At 40.6% G+C, this 19,551-nt stretch overlaps 1 protein-coding gene across 4 annotated transcripts; it reads right to left on the reverse strand.

The window, feature by feature from the left end:
- Window positions 1-276: 276 nt before the first annotated feature.
- Window positions 277-18,919, reverse strand: LOC112245904 (FXYD domain-containing ion transport regulator 6). Of its 4 annotated transcripts, XM_024414085.2 has the most exons (10): window positions 18,609-18,919; window positions 6,216-6,272; window positions 6,020-6,046; window positions 5,285-5,311; window positions 3,576-3,596; window positions 3,085-3,108; window positions 2,395-2,469; window positions 1,055-1,091; window positions 742-782; window positions 277-621 (listed from the first exon to the last, which is right to left on the reverse strand). In XM_024414085.2, exons 2-10 carry the CDS (start codon window positions 6,265-6,267, stop codon window positions 611-613), a joined length of 315 nt encoding a protein of 104 aa, XP_024269853.1. In that variant the 5' UTR covers window positions 6,268-6,272; window positions 18,609-18,919; the 3' UTR covers window positions 277-610. The 4 variants fall into 4 exon arrangements, with proteins under 4 accessions (XP_024269853.1, XP_024269855.1, XP_024269854.1 ...); XM_024414087.2 differs by lacking the exon at window positions 6,020-6,046; XM_024414086.2 differs by lacking the exon at window positions 5,285-5,311.
- Window positions 18,920-19,551: the final 632 nt, after the last annotated feature.

The raw sequence follows: 19,551 nt of genomic DNA on the forward strand, positions 1-19,551 counted from the left end.
GCTAGACCTCCTTTGGCCAAGAATATATCAATAGAGTTACTTTCGTTATAAAATGATAGGCCACAGATTAGCATGCAACAATGGTTCTAAACAATAGGCTACAGCATTGTTGATGTTGCGGCACTTGTTAGGAGGTTGAATGATTTTGTCTACTATTGCCTGCAGAAAGGTGCAACGTCAGCAAAAGGGGTGTGCTGCATAACCATTAGAACTGCGCTACTGGGACGAGACCGTGCCAGTGATTGACAGTGGGAAAAGTTGGAACACAATACACAGTTACCCATGTACATCACTTTATTTCAGTGTGGAAATATTACAATTTAAAATAGTCAGTCAAGTTATAACTTACAAAATCGCTTGTTAATGTGTCTATCACGTATGGCAGGTGTAATTATAGCCTACAATTAAACAACCCTACTGCATCAACCAATTATGTCCTCAAAATACTGTCGCTGTAGATTCATTCATATAGAAAAAAGAGAAAAGCAAAAAAAGATGCCAAGAGAACATATCAGCAGGATGGAATTTAAAAAAGGAGCCTCGTGCTCTGGGAGACGGACATAGTAGCACTCTACAGTCCGATGCTGCCGCCTGGTGGCGAGACTTCACATCACTTGGGACCTGAGAGCAGATAGGTGTCATGATGAGATGTATTGGTTTCATAAATACAAATCATATACACAAATCAGACATTTGATAAAGACCAACATGGAAATGAAAACAATGATAAGTGATTTTTACTTGTCACAGCCCCTGCCTCTGCCTCAGGTACTCCAGCAGGCCTGAGAGATGAACATGGAAAACAGGTAAACCACCACTTGGCCAGTGATTAAAAAGTATATAGTACCAAACCAAGCCATCTAAACCCTAAAACATAGGGGGGGGAATGTATTAAAGATCAAACCGGGTACTGAAGCTTCTAACTGTTAAGAATATTCTAAAAGCTCCTCTCATTAAGAGTCTAGAGATAACACTTTAATAGCCTTACAATGAACTCAGTCAAGGTCTTCTCTGCCACGTTTAATCAAAACTAGCTCTTCTTTGCCCAACTTACCGTGACTTCGGACTTGATTTACATGGGCATTTCCGGCCTGCAGAGAGAGCGAGAGAAATTAGTGTGAAAGAGCTACTATGATGGAAAGCTGATATACTCTTGAGGATAGCTTGAGTTGACACGACTCTCCATCCTAGATGTCAGACACACGCCTGCTAAACTAGCACTGGCATGAAGATACCGCCTGCTAAACTAGCACTGGAATGAAGATACCGCCTGCTAAACTAGCACTGGCATGAAGATACCGCCTGCTAAACTAGCACTGGCATGAAGATACCGCCTGCTAAACTAGCACTGGCATGAAGATACCGCCTGCTAAACTAGCACTGGCATGAAGATACCACCTGCTAAACTAGCACTGGAATGAAGATACCGCCTGCTAAACTAGCACTGGCATGAAGATACCGCCTGCTAAACTAGCACTGGCATGAAGATACCGCCTGCTAAACTAGCACTGGCATGAAGATACCGAAACTAGCACTGGCATGAAGATACCACCTGCTAAACTAGCACTGGAATGAAGATACCGCCTGCTAAACTAGCACTGGAATGAAGATACCGCCTGCTAAACTAGCACTGGAATGAAGATACCACCTGCTAAACTAGCACTGGAATGAAGATACCGCCTGCTAAACTAGCACTGGAATGAAGATACCGCCTGCTAAACTAACACTGGAATGAAGATACTTCAGTAATTGATGTGTATAGAAGTTGGAATTTTACAAGACCCTATCCAGTAAAACATATACAAACTAACTGCTTGATTATTCTAAATGATTATTTGTACAGCTTGGACAGAACACTAAAGACCCAAAGCCTTCTCTTTGCACATGTGCAGTAGCAGGAGGGGGCACTCCCTCTGTCCCCTGTGATATCTATGACTAATGTATGGGCTGATTAATATAATGGATGCCTGGAGTAAGAGTTAGGGTGGGTGGAGGTCTCCAGCTATGCCTGGGATGGGGTGGATGAGGGCAAGGGCAGGAGATGAGGAGGGAGGGGACAAGGCTGCATAGTGTCCAGGCCAGTTTTAGTCAGTGCCCTAGATGTGAAGATGTCTACAGGGTAGAGAGGTGTTGGGTGTCCTGGGGGTTGTGCAAGGCATGTTGGCCTGCATCCCAGCCCCCAGCAAGTAACTGATCCCAGGCTTGTTTATAAGGACTGTACTGGTAAAGAGGGGCTGTCCAATGGCTCAACATGTTGAACAGCGCAGAAATACAATAATTATGGAATGAGATTGGTACAGTAAAATAAACTTATGGGACTAATCTCATTTCAATGGAAGTGTAATACTTCAAATGGTATTTTAAATATAACTGTAGTTGGGCCGACAGACTTACTGACGATGAGGACAATGCCCATGACAAACAGTACCACAGCGAAGATCAGTCCACCGATCCTCAGAGATTCATAGTCTGAAACAGAAATACATTTTTATCCCTACACACTAAGGCCCACTACTGCAGAATATGTGCAAGGCACAGTGTAACTTAAAACATCTTATTCAGTACATACATATGCACTGTACCCTCTTAGGGTGGATACAGCATAGCAAAGCTCTGCAATTATGACACAATCAATCACATTCCTGAGACAATTCAAACATACGTGCCTACTGTATATGCCACGATTGATGAATCCATCAGGTTCACATCTATAGATATCTATATTCTGATTAATATTACTGCCTCAAACATGGAAGGATATTCACTGTAAGAGCTGAATATATCCTATAATGTGTCTGAATGCATAGACCTACTGAAGACAGGATAGAGCAATGAACAGGTTTGATGACAGAATCTCTATTATGGTTGTGATGTGTTTAGAAATGAGACTACAGCAGAGTGGGACGGACTAGAACGGTTTGCCAGTTGAACTCCGGAAGCGTGGCCCGAAGGGTCAATGTTTTCCGACGCTCCTGGAAAAATGGAGGGAAAACACGAGCCCGTCTTGACCTCCCTGATATTCCCTGAGAAGTGTCACGTTTGCCCCCAGTGGAGTTAGTCCATGTTGATCCATCCCCCACTCACCGTAGTGAAACGCAGCGTCATAGTCTGGGAGGGGGAATACATGAAAACCAGATACATTTAGTGAGGGACCGTATTTTGTAGAATGTTATTATTCACAGTTATTCAATCTACATTGAAATTGCAGCTATAGTATTAAAAGGACATTAGACCACTTGTCCCATTGCCAGCCAAAGCAGATTGAAGACAGAGCTGCGCATGAGGCCTGATGGAATGCATTGTAAAGGATCCACTGGGAGACTTCTAAAACATTGTGTCCCTAGTGGGAATTACATCTCCTTTAAAATCACACGCATTCATAGTGGTCCTTTTCAATAGAAACTTACACACCATGTTTGGAGCTAAACTAATTCAAACGTCAACGGGGTTGAGTGTAACTGGAGTGAAAAAGGCAAGTGACCAAAAACTGTGATTTAACTCTTTGCCAACATGCTCTTTAAAGTGAAATACAATTGGTACAATAATGTTCATTTGAAACAACAAGAAACATTTACCTTTTTCATCCATCGTCAATGCTGGAAAACAAAAGACAGAAAGCATTAGTGATTGACAGGCATTAGCTCTGACTGCGTGCTTGGTGTGAACTACGAAGCTTTCAGAACTGGTTTGAGGCTCTGTTGACTTTCAGAACTGTAGTCAAGTGTTCCAGAGGTGTACATTGAATGTCAATAGTGACTACTGTACACATGATAGTAAAGACTGGTTGTAGTGTTCTATGCTTTAAAAAAGTAGTCCACTTGTACTGAAAGTTTAGGAATGGGCATGCATTTACAGATTACACCACTGGGTGATGCAATACACAGTTCATGCTTTTAAATACAATCTGGCAACACTCAGGTGGATCACTCCTCATAACAGTAAAGGAGAAGCAGCTAAATGCAGTGTCCCATAAGCAGCTCTGTTGAAAGCAGTAGAAATGCTAATGCTACAATGACACCACAGAGACACCACAGAGTCCTGATGCATTACTAACAATCCCCACTCTGCAGTCATTTCCTAAGGCCAGTGACCCATGTCAGCTCAGGTAGGTGCTGTAATAAAGCAGACTTCACTGTGTGCGCGCGCACGCAGAGCGAGTAACCGTTTGAGAATCAACCAAATGTCACATCGGTCCTCACAATACCATTAAGAATCTAAATCACATGGATGTCACACTATCTGGATCACCAAACAAATGATTCCTGCTTTGTTTAGTACAGAAGTAATAGAACCACTTCTAGAAAGTTCCAAAGTGTATTACATTAATCACTGCTCAGCTCTCTAACAACGAAATGCTCCTCTGATTGGCTCATCTTATATCTGCTGACATTTAAATTTCCTCTTCTAAAAGGATGTCATAGAATGACAACACGAGTCAGCAGGGCTTTTTATGGTGCAGTAGATAAGCCTAATGTCCGACAAACACTTCCGTTTGGTGTCATTCCTCTCCATTACCAGGGGAACTCATATCCTGCCCAAATCACCCTGTTGACTGTGGAGAAAAACTACTAATGCAGTGCAATCTGCTCAGGAACAAGTCAGCACAACACAACCCAAAGTGCAGTGTAGGACTGCCTAGCACCACATGCTACTACAATATGGGAGGCTTAGCTGCACTTCAAATGACCGATTAGCCTTTTTCTCATGTGAAGGATTTTAGTAATCCTGGCCAGGAAAGCAAAGGCTCTTTCTTACACCAGTCTCAATGAGCCCATTTCAAATGAACTGGATTTAATCATAACTTGAAATCCTTACACAATAGTATTTAAATAAATATAGTTGTGCAATATGTAAGTACAGACAGAGCAAAGCTGGTCATACTCTAGGGCAGGGGTATCAAACTCAATCTATGGAGGGCCTAGTGTCTGCTGGTCTTTGCTTTTTCCTTTCAATTAAAGACCTAGACAACCCGGCGAGGGGAGTTCTTAACTAATTAGAGTTGAGTGAAAACCCAGACACTCCGCCCTCCATGGAGTTCGACACATGTGCTCTATGGCAGAGTTTCCTGACACCCCAATGAGGAGATATTTCAATCAGGTGTGTAGTGCACCAAAATGTGCACCCAGGGGAGACCGCCAGACTGAGTTTGATGAAAAGCTGCTCTAGTGCAACTGACCAGACAATAACAAATATGTCTGTGCATGCTTAGTGCCCATTCCAAAACAGACACCGTGTTTCTCATTCCTTTATGACAACACTGAGGCATCCAATAAAACAAACTTACCTGGCATGTCCCTGCCTATAGATGACCCTGTTAGTATAGACAGACCAGTTCATTCTTTAAATCACTGGCACTCTTAAGACACTACAAACTTTCCTTTATCACATTGCAGTGTCTCCCCTACATGCATTGGCTAACACTGTAAAATATTAAATCAATGATATGCCCCAGGAACACCCCCTTCCTAACTCTGCTGAAAACCACTGCATTGTGAATGACCTTTCCAGTTTCTCTACAGACAGCCATACTCTAGGACAGGGTTTCCCACCCCCCACCAAACATTTCACACTTTTGTTTTAACCCTAAATGGGCACACCTGGTTCGATTAGTCAACTAATCATCAAGCCTTTGACTAATTGAATCAGGTGTGCCCATTTAGGGTTAAAACAAAAGTGTGAAATGTCTGGGGGGTGGGGGCAGCGGGAGAGAGTTGGGAAACCCTGTTCTAGAGTATGGCTGTCTTGAAGCCCCGGACAAAAACACCAAATTCAACTCATCGAGGATTCAATGATTAGTTGACAAGTTGATTCAGGTTTGTTAGTCCAGGGCTACAATAAAAATGTGGACTGTAAAAAACAAGGGGTTTATTCGAGGACTGGAGCTGGGAAACACTGCTCTAGGGCAACTGATAAGCCAACAACAAAGATGGCCATGCATACTGTGTCCATTCCAAGGCAGACAGACTGCATTTCTCATTCCTTTAACACAACTGAGGCATCCAACGCACTGCAAACTTACCTGGCATCTCCCTGCCAAATCCTGACCCTGTTAGTACAGACAGACCAGCTCATTCTTTAATCACCGGCACTCTGAATAAAACATTACACTTCCCTCAACCACACTGTGAACGCTCCTCAGTCACCATTCAAGAGCTGGGGTCAAGTATTTGAGAGAGAAGCTCAAACAAGAAAAAGAGTGAAATGAAAAAGCTCACCCAAAGCAGGAGGAACACAGGAGCAGAATGCCACCAACAGAGAGAGATCCATGTCACCTGGAGACAAAGGGAAACAACCACCAGAAACATGACAAGACAGAAAGCGAATACTTGATTTGAGAACCAAGTTCAATCCCCTGGGGGGACTCAAGTTGATACATGACAATTACATATTTCAAGCATAACGTAATGGAAAGACTTCTGGGCTCATAATGAGGAAACATAACAGGCTTACACAGTTCAATCCTACAGATGAAGAACCATATATGTGACAATTTTTCCATTTGAAGTTATTTTTCCATTATTAATTGTGTGTACCACATTAGGTGTTTTATGGTTGACAAATAATTCACCATACCCATCTCTTCCAACAACAATTGATATTTTTCTGTTATTTCAAAAAATACTTTTGTTATTGCCGTTTAAATTTTTAGAATGTGGAAGAACAGTATATCTCCAATGATGATTTCAGTTTGTGGAAGAACAGTATATCTCCAGTGATGATCTCAGTTTGTGGAAGAACAGTATATCTCCAGTGATGATCTCAGTTTGTGGAAGAACAGTATATCTCCAATGATGATCTCAGTTTGTGGAAGAACAGTATATCTCCAATGATGATTTCAGTTTGTGGAAGAACAGTATATCTCCAGTGATGATCTCAGTTTGTGGAAGAACAGTATATCTCCAGTGATGATTTCAGTTTGTGGAAGAACAGTATATCTCCAGTGATGATTTCAGTTTGTGGAAGAACAGTATATCTCCAGTGATGATTTCAGTTTGTGGAAGAACAGTATATCTCCAATGATGATCTCAGTTTGTGGAAGAACAGTATATCTCCAGTGATGATTTCAGTTTGTGGAAGAACAGTATATCTCCAATGATGATCTCAGTTTGTGGAAGAACAGTATATCTCCAGTGATGATTTCAGTTTGTGGAAGAACAGTATATCTCCAGTGATGATTTCAGTTTGTGGAAGAACAGTATATCTCCAGTGATGATTTCAGTTTGTGGAAGAACAGTATATCTCCAGTGATGATTTCAGTTTGTGGAAGAACAGTATATCTCCAATGATGATCTCAGTTTGTGGAAGAACAGTATATCTCCAGTGATGATTTCAGTTTGTGGAAGAACAGTATATCTCCAGTGATGATTTCAGTTTGTGGAAGAACAGTATATCTCCAGTGATGATTTCAGTTTGTGGAAGAACAGTATATCTCCAGTGATGATCTCAGTTTGTGGAAGAACAGTATATCTCCAATGATGATTTCAGTTTGTGGAAGAACAGTATATCTCCAGTGATGATTTCAGTTTGTGGAAGAACAGTATATCTCCAATGATGATTTCAGTTTGTGGAAGAACAGTATATCTCCAGTGATGATTTCAGTTTGTGGAAGAACAGTATATCTCCAGTGATGATCTCAGTTTGTGGAAGAACAGTATATCTCCAATGATGATTTAAGTTTGTGGAAGAACAGTATATCTCCAGTGATGATTTCAGTTTGTGGAAGAACAGTATATCTCCAGTGATGATTTCAGTTTGTGGAAGAACAGTATATCTCCAGTGATGATCTCAGTTTGTGGAAGAACAGTATATCTCCAGTGATGATCTCAGTTTGTGGAAGAACAGTATATCTCCAATGATGATTTAAGTTTGTGGAATAACAGTATATCTCCAGTGATGATTTCAGTTTGTGGAAGAACAGTATATCTCCAGTGATGATTTCAGTTTGTGGAAGAACAGTATATCTCCAGTGATGATCTCAGTTTGTGGAAGAACAGTATATCTCCAGTGATGATCTCAGTTTGTGGAAGAACAGTATATCTCCAGTGATGATCTCAGTTTGTGGAAGAACAGTATATCTCCAGTGATGATTTCAGTTTGTGGAAGAACAGTATATCTCCAATGATGATTTCAGTTTGTGGAAGAACAGTATATCTCCAGTGATGATTTCAGTTTGTGGAAGAACAGTATATCTCCAGTGATGATTTTAGTTTGTGGAAGAACAGTATATCTCCAGTGATGATTTCAGTTTGTGGAAGAACAGTATATCTCCAGTTATGATCTCAGTTTGTGGAAGAACAGTATATCTCCAGTGATGATTTCAGTTTGTGGAAGAACAGTATATCTCCAGTGATGATTTCAGTTTGTGGAAGAACAGTATATCTCCAGTGATGATTTCAGTTTGTGGAAGAACAGTTTATCTCCAGTGATGATTTCAGTTTGTGGAAGAACAGTATATCTCCAGTGATGATCTCAGTTTGTGGAAGAACAGTATATCTCCAGTGATGATCTCAGTTTGTGGAAGAACAGTATATCTCCAGTGATGATCTCAGTTTGTGGAAGAACAGTATATCTCCAGTGATGATTTCAGTTTGTGGAAGAACAGTATATCTCCAGTGATGATCTCAGTTTGTGGAAGAACAGTATATCTCCAGTGATGATCTCAGTTTGTGGAAGAACAGTATATCTCCAGTGATGATCTCAGTTTGTGGAAGAACAGTATATCTCCAGTGATGATCTCAGTTTGTGGAAGAACAGTATATCTCCAGTGATGATCTCAGTTTGTGGAAGAACAGTATATGTGACATTTTGCATGACTCTTGTAAGATGTCCTTTTTTAAACACCTGATATGTTTTAAGTACTTTCAAGTACAGATGCCCTTCATGTAAATAACCTAAATGCAATATATAGTTAATTCATTTGTATGGAGGTTCATTTAAAGGTGGTCTATCAACTTTAGATGACTTTTCTTAAAAGTTGAGTCATGAAATATTAGTCTCATTTAAAAGCCATTTAAAAGCCCTCAATGTGAACATACCATAGAATAACTACAAAAATAGAATACAATTAAATTAATTAAATCAAAACCAGCACAACTTGTACATATCAAATATGGATCAATGTGATGTGCCAATATGCATGTCCATTATGCAGGTTCCTAAGGTCAATATTACAAAACATTCAGAAAACCATTCTCTTTGCGTTTAACACTATGATCAGCAATTCAGTTTTGAATTGCGTTAAACCCATGCTAAAGGCAAGAAATGTCCTTCTGTACTGAGGTGACAGCAGTACATAAGTATTAACTGCTTAGAGTTCATGCTAAATGTGGTGACAGAGAGACGTACTGTATATTGTAATGAATAAAACAAGGGAATCAAGATCAAATGAATACCCACATACTGTATGTCATATCATTTTGTTATTCTGCCAACAGCATCTGTCACTGACTTATTTGTTTTTAATTCATTCAGATTAAAAAAGGTTCAAATGATCACACACAAAATAATTCTCAACAGAACACATTGTACATAACATTTTCTACACTAGGAACATCTTAAAATTAAATTAATTCAATATATTGTGCTGGTTCAAATCATACACAAATTGACTCACATAGAAAACACATTTAATTTCCTACAATAGGGGTGACAGGTCTTCTGAAATGTATTCAGATTCAACATACTACACAGGTTCAGGGGATCATAAACTCACAGAAAAAAACCCGTTAATTATGTAGCTTGGTTTAACAACAAATGATTCACTCTGCAGTGATTTATAAAAAGAGCGTGCAGCAGCTGGCAAGTAGTTGAGCAGGTCATCAGATCTTGGTACTTGTTTTTTTGATGGGCAGAGGACTCTCATATGCTCTAGGGTAGTGGCTTGCAAAATAGGGAGGTTGAGGTGTAGCTCCTTGTTTTGGTTTGGAGATCAGCCACGATTTCAATCCCTCAAATAGACTGTGGCTCTGTCTGGCGTACAGATTCCAAGGATCCTCAACTGAAATTAGAACAGAAACATTTTAAGTTCCTGACATCAATAAACAACTTTCACAGTCAAGCATTAGGATATTTTATTGTTAGAACAACATGTTGCATGATGATGGGATGTTGGTAAACTATTCTCTGTGCAATACCTGTGACTTTTAACCACCTCACTGAGGTGATCTGTAGTCCAGCTGGTCGCTTGAGGACAGAATCTGGGAGGTGCCTGAAGTCTTCACATTGCATCCTCATCGCCTTGAATGGTTTTGCTAGTTGTGCATCAAGTATCATCTTTGAAACATCATCAGGTGTATGAAGGACTGACACCTTGCGCCTCTTCTCGATGGTGGCAAAAGATCCATCACAAGGAAGAAAAGAATGACCAGAGACCATGAACTTCTGCTCAACTTGGGTAAAGTAACCCATTGAGACGAGCATCGACATCAGATTGAGGATCCGCCAGTTGTTATTCTGCCCACAGCATCTGTCACTGAAGATGATCAACTTGCGCACCTCTGGTTTGGTGAGTGGCGTAAATTCTGTCTTCACCCACTTCAATATGCAGCTTGCCACCTCAATGGACCCCTGGTGTGCAATCCCTGTAGGATACAGTGTAACGTTACATATAACTAGCTAGCTACTGTAGCCATGTCGAATCATCCGGTGGATGGAGAAAAAGTAGCTAGCTATGTTTCTTCTATAGTTACAAATTAGACAACCCAGAACATACATGTTAGTTACTATACTCTATAGCTAGCTAGCTTGATTGTTTGATATACGGTTCATCCACATACCTCTTTTGGACAGCTTTTCCCAGTTTTTTCTTGACCCTTACGATTTGTATAGGGTTTTCCCGCATCCCGTAAGATCTCCCTTTGCTTGTCTTTCCATTCTTTTAGTTTTGTTTTACGTTTCTTTCCCACATTTCGGCGATTTTCATCAGCAACAGAAAGGTTGTGCGCTTGTCCGTCCATTCTGAGTGGTGCACATAAACAGTTATTCCACGAGAGCCTATCTTTAAATTTAAAATGATTGTTAATTCGAGCGTGGAAAGCTTGTGAAACCGGTTCACTATTAAAAAAGGGTGTCCAATAATGATTTTTCATGTATATCTCTTTTTGTACATTTTTTAAATGTCACATATATGGTTCTTCGTCTGTAGGATTCAGTTGTCCTGGCCAGAGGAGTGTTGAAGTTCTCCCACCACCAGTGTCTGACAGGTCTGGTTGTGGGAGAAATAGGTGCAGATCCCAGTGGTTTAACATCAGCCTTGTTACTGAACACATACAGCTTTGTATCTGAGGGGACCAGCAGAGCTAGTCACAACACCCTGCAACTTTAACACTTCACTATCAAAGAAAGCACTGTTCTTGAAATCACGCCAATCTCTCTCAAGAAATGAAACTACAGGGGAAAGGTACATCTATAGAATTATTCTTGACTTCACATTCCTTGTTTGTGCCCCTGACCGTGGGGAGGAATTAAACATTGAGGTGACGCGTTCAAATAACCCCAACATCTTGTGATCTTATAGCTGACCTGCTATGGAGGCCATGGTCTGTTGCTGCTAGACGTAAACAGTTCTCCCATGATCTCTTTATGTTTTTAGCTCCTGACTCGGGGTAAGGGAAGAGGGGGCTATTTCAGTCTCTGCACCGTAGAACATGGGTGTCCTGTCCTGACAGTATTGGGGTGCAGGGAGGAGAGACCCGGGTTGAGTTGCACTTGATATTTGGTCAGTGGGTTAAAGACATACAGTGCCTTCAGAAAGTATTTACACAACTTTACTTTTTCTGCATTTTGTTTAGTTACAAAGTGGGGTTCACATTTATTTAATTGTAATGTGTTGTCAACGATCTACACAAAATACTATGTAATGTCAAAGTGGAAGACAAATTATAACATTTGTAAAAAAATAGTGAAATAAATTACTATTATATCTATATTAGGTAAGTATTCAACCCCCTAACTCAATAAATGTTAGAATCACCATTCGCAGCAATTACAGCTGAGTGTCTTTCTCAGTACATATCTAAGAGTTTTCTGCATCTGGATTGTACATTTGCCCAATATTATTTTCAAAATTCTTCAAGCTCTGTCCAATTGGTTGTTGGTTATGGCTAGACAACCATTTTCAGGTCTTGCTATAGATTTTCAAGTAGATTTAAGTCAAAACTGTAACTTGGCCACTCAGGAACATATACTTTCTTCTAGGTAAGCAACTCCAGCGTAGATTTGGCCTTGTGTTTTAGGTTACTGTTTTGCTGAAAGCTGAATTCATCTCCCAGTGTCTGGTGTAAAGCAGACAACCAGGTTTCCACTAGAATTTTGCCTGTGCTTAGCTCCATTCCATTTATTTTTTATCCTTTAAAGCTCCCTAGTCCTAAACGATTATAAGCATACCCATAACATGATACAGCCACCACTATGCTTGAAAATGTGGAGAGTGGTACTCAGTAATGTGCTGTATTGGATTTGCCCCAAACATAACATGTTGTATTCATGTCAAAAGTGAAATGCTTTGCCATATTCTTTGCTGTATTACTTTAGTGCCTTTAGTTGCAAACAGGATGCATGTTTTGGAATATATTTATTCTGTACAGGCTTCCTTCTTTTCACTGTCAATTAGGTTAATATTGTGGAATAACCACAATGACTTTGATCCATCCCCAGTTCTCTCCTACTGTATCACAGCCATTAAGCTCTGTAACTGTTTTAAAGTCACTACTGGCCTCATGGTGAAATCCCTGAGCGGTTTCCTTCCGGAGTTGGAACGACGCCTGTATCTTTGTAGTGACTGGGTGTATTGATACACCATCCAAAGTGTAATAAATAACTTCACCATGCTCAAAGGGATATTCATCGTCCGCTTTTTAAATTTTTTATAAATGTTTTGACCCATCTACCAATAGATGCCCTTCTTTGCGAGGCATTGGAAAACTTCCCTGGTCTTTGTGGTTGAATCTGTGTTTGATATTCACTCCCAGCGACTGAGGGACCTTACAGATAATTGTATGTGTGGGTTAGAGAGATGAGGTTGACATTAAAAAAATCATGTTAAACACTATTATTACACACGGAGTGAGTCCATGCAACTTGTTAAGCACATTTTACACTCCTGAACTTATTTAGGCTTGCCATAACAAAGCAGTTGAATAATTATTGACTCAAGACATTTCCGCTTTTCATCTTTTATTAATTTGTATTATTATTTTTTTAGAAAAACATAATTCCACTTTGACATTATATCATTAGATCTAAGTTTCATCCAATTGAAATGCAGGCTGTAACAACAACATTTGGAAAATGTCAAGGGGTGTGAATACTTTTTGAAGGCACTGTAAATCAGCTGGGGGTTTTTTCTCAGCTGGAATGTGCAGTCACTGCTCACGACGGTATGCCGCATACCGCTACAGTTTGTTTTTCACACATAGGCCATTCTTTCTACAGATGTTCTTCCAAGCCCTTCTAGATTTTCACATCAAGTGTTAACTGGCCGTGGCTCTTAAACCCAAACTCCCACACTGGAGTTTTGTTTGTGGAGGCATTGGCACCCTCGGCAGAAAGTGTCCTGAGTTTTGTTACAGACAGCAGATAAGCCTAAATGTTTCTTTAAACAAAATCTTGTTTGTTGGAGTGCTGCAGAAAAATGTACTCACCTGACACTAATCTCTAGGGAACTGTGAGCATATTTGATTCATGTGCAGAACATGATTGTGGGATTTTGGAAGAATTGAACGGTGTACATACAAATTAGCCATATTATATATCTAATTATGTATTCATTGCATCACCTGTCAGATTAAGTCACTGTCCTCGGGACTTCTGTACAACTGAAATATGATAATTAAGAACTACTCCGGCAGCAGATGAGGTTTCAGAACTCATGCTATACATTATGTAGATTTCCGTATGAAGAAATACCATACTGTAATGGGCATCAGATAGCCGTCACTGTAGTTAACATAATAATTTGACATAGCCATTAAAACGATTAGCCCCAATGACTCTGATCAGACCCCATCTTTTGGCACAGACCCTATCCTGTTCCATCCCTAGCCCAAGGCATAGAAAAGCTGTTCCATACGGCGACTATAACTATTCATACTTATGGTCTCTGAGTTGGAGCAGTATGGCATGGTTTAGAGAGATACAGGGATTTAAACTCTCAAACCAGGGCTTAAGAACAGGACTAACAACAAAGGACTGCCAATCAATATCTTAATCTGCCAAATGCTGCAAGAGTTATAGCAAAGGCCAATAATCGTGTTTGTTACAGCATTCTACTTTAAAAGAAGACTAGGTTCACCCTCAAGTAAACAAAGTTTAAACTAAGTTATTCTTAGAAAATACTTTTAACCTCAGTCATGGTTTTCATCTAGCCCATTAGGCTACAGATAGCTACTTCTCATGCCTAGAGAGTTGTGAGGTTATTGCACTTTGCCTGAACTGAAAAGGACAAATACAAAGTAAGAAGTAGACCTACCTACTACAACCACTGAAACTGTTAAGCCAGTCAGTTTTGAAAAGTTATGGTACAGCAGGCCTACGCCAACTGGTGGCCTGCGACTGAATTTGGCTCGCGGGTGATTTTATTTGACCACCCAAGTTTTCTAAGCAAAAAAAATAAGTATTTAAAATTAGTTTTATTGGACATAAAATACTGTAAAAACTCAAGCAAATCAGCTCCAAGTGATTTTAATTTTGTAAATCTCATCCAAAGTATTCCCACGCATAATGAAGAGATATGTGACCATATACAAATTTAAGCAAGGTTAGAAATGATGTTTTACTCAAATATTATACACTACATGACCAAAGGTATGTGGACACCTGCTCGTTGAACATCTCAGTCCAAAATCATGGGCATTAATATGGAGTTGGCTCCCCCTTTGCTGCTATAACAGCCTCCACTCTTCTGGGAAGGCTTTCCACTAAATGTTGGAACATTGCTGCTGGGACTTGCTTCTACTCAGCCACAAAAGCATTAGTGAGGTCAGGCATTGATTTTGGGCAATTAGACGTGGCTCGCAGTCAGAGTTTCAATTCATCCCAAGGGTGTTCGATGGGGTTGAGGTCAGGGTTCTGTGCAGGCCAGTCAAGTTCTTCCACACTGATCTCGACAAACAATTTCTGTATGGACTTCACTTTGTGCATGGGGGCATTGTCATGCTGAAACAGGAAAGAGCATTCCCCAAACTGTTGCCACAAAGGAAGCACAGAATGGAAAGACCTGTGTGTTGTTCTTGTTAATACAGACAGAGAAGAGCTCCAACTTCTTAATCATAACCTCAATTTTGTCCCGCATATTGAATATAGTTGTGGAGAGTCCCTGTAATCCTAGATTCAGATCATACAGATGAGAAAAAATATCACCCAGATAGGCCAGTCGTGTGAGAAACTCTGTCATCATGCAAGCGGTCAGACAAGAGATAATTATGGTCAGCAAAGAGAACTTTAAGCTTGTGTCAATACTTTGCCCCTTGATAACCAGCACACTTCTGTATGTTGTAAAAGTGTTACATGGTCGCTGCCCATATCATTGCATAGTGCAGATAATGCACAAGAGTTCAGGGGCCTTGCTTTAACAAAGTTAACCATTTTCACTGTAGTGTGCAAAACGTATTTCAAGCTGTCAGGCATTTCTTGGCAGCAAGAGCCTCTCGGTGGATGCTGCAGTGTACCCAAGTGGCGTTGAGAGCAACTGCTTGCATGCGCATTACCACTCCACTATGTCTCCCTGTCATGGCTTTTTCACCATCAGTACAGATACCAACACATCTTGACCACCAAAGACCATTTGATGTCACAAATCTGTCCAATACTTAAAAAATATCCTCTCGTGTTGCCCTGGTTTCCAGTGATTTGCAGAAGAGGATATCTTCCTTAATTGACCCCCCATAAATGTAATAGACAAATACCAAAAGATGTGCCAGGTCCGCCACGTCTGTTGACTCATACAGCAGTAACGCGGACACTGCCGCAGATATGGCTTGTATGTGAAGCAGTAATTGTTTTAAAACATCTCCTGCCATGTCACTGATGCGTTGTGAAACAGTGCTGTTTGATGAAGCAATTGTCTGTATAGTTTTTTGGGCCTTTCCCCCCAGCATTGTCCCAGCCATATCAGCAGCAGCAGGAAGAATTAAGTCCTCCACGATAGTATGGGGCTTGCCTGTCCTAGCCACTCAGTAGCTCACCATATACAACGCTTCTAGACCCTTCTTATTAATGGTATCTGTTGCTTTTATACATGTCTTACTACTCAAAAGTTGTGTTAATTCTCCCTCAAAAAACTCCCATGGCTTATTTTTCAAATTGGCATATTTTGTTTCTAAATGCCTGTTTCGTCGAGTTGTGAGATAAAAGTACTAACACACTGTGGCCGAGGAAAGGCACTACTCAATATAAGTGAACCCCATATAAGTGAACCCCAAATCAATGTAGTTCTCATCATATTTAATATTTGCGCCTCTTGATAGTCCAATGTCCCTGTCTGTTGTTCGGTACTTTCCCGGGCTGCATCAGATTCACAACTGTCAGTGTCCATGGTAGCTGGGTTAACAACAAATGTAGAATTACTGATGTTATCATTGGATGTGCTCGTGGAAGCAGGACAACTTGTGTCATCGACAGGTGCAGTACTGCTGGTAGTAGCAGTACTACCAATAGAGCTGGTATGTGTCTCTATGGACGAGGCCTTACTTTTTTAAAACATGTATCCATTTTTGAGCAAACGGAATGAGCAGCAGCTGCGTTTGGCTACATACGGACCGTTAGTGGAATTCCCACAAGAGAGTAACGGTTAACGTGATTGGATGTTAATTATTTGACTAGGCTAGCTGTATTTGAAATTGTGTTGTTATTCTGCTGAACACTAGATAGTTTCATTTTATTTTTGGTAGTGAAGGCTAAGAGGCTACTCAGGCGAGAAAAAACCTCACCAAAATGTATAGCCCGTTGGAAATTATAAATGGACTGTTTGAATATGTGAAGATTTTTTAAATGTTTTTATTTGCATACCACCCCAACAGATCCACAGATGACGCAATCTCAATTGTACTCCACACTGCCCTTTCTCACCTGGACAAAAGGAACACCTATGTGGAAATGCTGTTCATTGACTACAGCTCAGCATTCAACACCATAGTGCCCACAAAGCTCATCACTAAGCTAAGGACCCTGGGACTAAACACCTCCCTCTGCAACTGGATCCTGGACTACAAGTCTGCCACGCTGATTCTCAACACTGGGGCCTCTCACGGGTGCGTGCTTAGTCCCCTTCTGTACGCCCTGTTCAAACACATCACCAAGTTTGCTGACGACACAACAGTAGTAGGTCTGATCGCCGACAACGATGAGACAGCCTATAGGGAGGAGGTCAGAAACCTGGCTGTGTGGTGCCAGGACAACAACCTCTCCCTCACTGTGAGCAAAACAAAGGAGCTGATTGTGGACTACAGAAAAAGGCTGGCCGAACAGGCCCCCATTAACATTGACGGGGCTGTAGTGGAGCGGGTGGAGAGCTTCAAGTTCAAGATCTGGTGTAAAAAAAACACACCAAGACAGTTGTGAAGAGGGCACGACAACACCTGTTCCCCCCTCAGGAGACTGAAAAGATTTGGCATGGGTCCCCAGATCCTCAAAAAGTTCTACAGCTGCACCATCGAGAGCATCCTGACCGGTTGCATCACCGCCTGGTGCGGCAACTGCTTGGCATCTGACCGTAAGGCAAAGCTTCCTGCCATCCAGGACCTATATACCAGGCAGTGTGAGAGGAAAGACCAAAAAAATGGTCAAAGACTCCAGTGACCCAATTCATAAACATTTCTTTCTGCTACCGCATGGCAAGCGGTACCGGAGCGCCAAGTCTAGGACCACAAGGCTCCTTAACAGCTTCTACCCCCAAGCCATAAGACTGCTGAACAATTAATCAAATGGCCACCCGAACTATTTACATTTGACACCCCCTCCATTTGTTTTTACACTGCTGCTACTCGCTGTAATTATCTATGCATAGTCACTTCACCCCTACATACATGTACAAATTACCTCGACTAACCTGTACATTGAATCGGCACCAGTATTCCCTCTATATAGCCTCGTTATTGTTATTTTATTGTGTTCGTTTTGTATTAATTTTTACTTTATTTGGTAATACTTTAACTCTTTCTTGAACTGCACTGCTGTAAGGGCTTCTAAGTAAGCATTTCACCATAAGTTGAAATAAATGTGAATTTATATTTTGATGTGTGTATTTTCTGTAATTTCTGTAATTCAGGACTCATCTGTAAAATATACCTTGGTCTCAGTAGGACTCCCTGATAAAATAAAGGTGAAATAAATAGATACAAAATATATGGTCACGTGCTCTCAAAGATATTTAGAAATCGTTTAAATGTAATGATATAGGGAACTTTCTATAGACTAAATGTTCTTAAACCAACGTTAAACATGGCTTACTTGCAAGGCTATTTACATAAATGTAGCAAATTATACAAACTTTAAAGCTATGCGCACAGGTCAAAAACAGTTTTGTTCCCTAAAGCACATGTTAGTTGTTCACATGTTTTGACGGGGAAAATTGCCTTTTGGTAAAAGATTTATGGCAAATTAAAACAAATTACCTGTCAGAAGTCCAATTAATGGAAAATAGGTGACTGTGGAGATTAGATGAATAATAAAAACGCTTAGGTCGCTGCCTTGCCTCCGCTCCTTCAGAAACAATGTTTCTAGTGTTCTAATTTATCGACACAAAAAGTCCGCTTTTGCAAAACTGATAAAACACGATTTAATGAGCGTACTTAATGTAGGGAAATTAATGAAAATCTGGTCCTGAAATGTTTCTCCTGAAACATCCAGCAAAGTTTTCGTAGTCGGATATATTTTAGCGTCTGGCGAGGGAAAGAAGGGGGAGGGGGTTAGGGGTTGGTCTGAGAAGAAATGCAACCTGCCCTCCAGAATTACCCTGCTACTGAGGGGTAAACAACCTTACCACCAACTCTATTTTGATGTTTGTTTTTTTACCACCATTTTCACATTTTCGGACAATTTGTTGTACACCGCGTTCAGTTTAGGGTGTGCACCATCCTAAAACGAAAATACATGTTATAACGCTTGCTTGTTCTGCCCACTACGATTAATTTGCTCCCATTGGAAACGAGAGTCTGTGGTCTATCTTGGGTTAGGTATACAAATCTTTGATGATGCTTTATGTACAACTACGAGCCGGTCCATGGGGGACACGAGTGTATTACCGGGAAGGCACGTCAATCCTAGACAATAGTGCAGATATAGCGCCCACTATCGGCTGTTTGGGCTACCCTGAATCGGTTTTAGTCTGTTTAGTAAAATAAAAAATGGGTGCAGTTATTTGGCATTTTGAGACTATTTTCCATATAATTATTTCACAGTTCAAAACAAGTTTAGCACTGTATGTTAGGTCTGAGTGAGGTAACATTCAGTGGGAGTCAAATTATTTCCTAAGCATGCAGAAAGTGGGGTATGGTCTTATCTATCTCTAAGGTTGGCCCAGCAGTTGTAAGGTTTGCCCAGCAGTTGTAAGGTTTG

This window comes from Oncorhynchus tshawytscha, linkage group LG23, assembly GCF_018296145.1.
Source record: "Oncorhynchus tshawytscha isolate Ot180627B linkage group LG23, Otsh_v2.0, whole genome shotgun sequence".
NCBI classification, from domain to species: Eukaryota; Metazoa; Chordata; class Actinopteri; order Salmoniformes; family Salmonidae; genus Oncorhynchus; species Oncorhynchus tshawytscha.

What these genes read in the sequence shown, in the direction of transcription:
- LOC112245904 (XM_024414085.2), bottom strand. Translation starts at nt 6,267, where the DNA reads ATGGATCTCTCTCTGTTGGTGGCATTCTGCTCCTGTGTTCCTCCTGCT. An exon ending in ATTTGGCAGGGAGATGCCAG is followed by an intron (nt 5,312 to 6,019) that starts GTAAGTTTGCAG and finishes CTATACTAACAG; the next exon opens with GGTCATCTATAGGCAGGGAC. An exon ending in AAATCAAGTCCGAAGTCACG is followed by an intron (nt 783 to 1,054) that starts GTAAGTTGGGCA and finishes TTCATCTCTCAG; the next exon opens with GCCTGCTGGAGTACCTGAGG.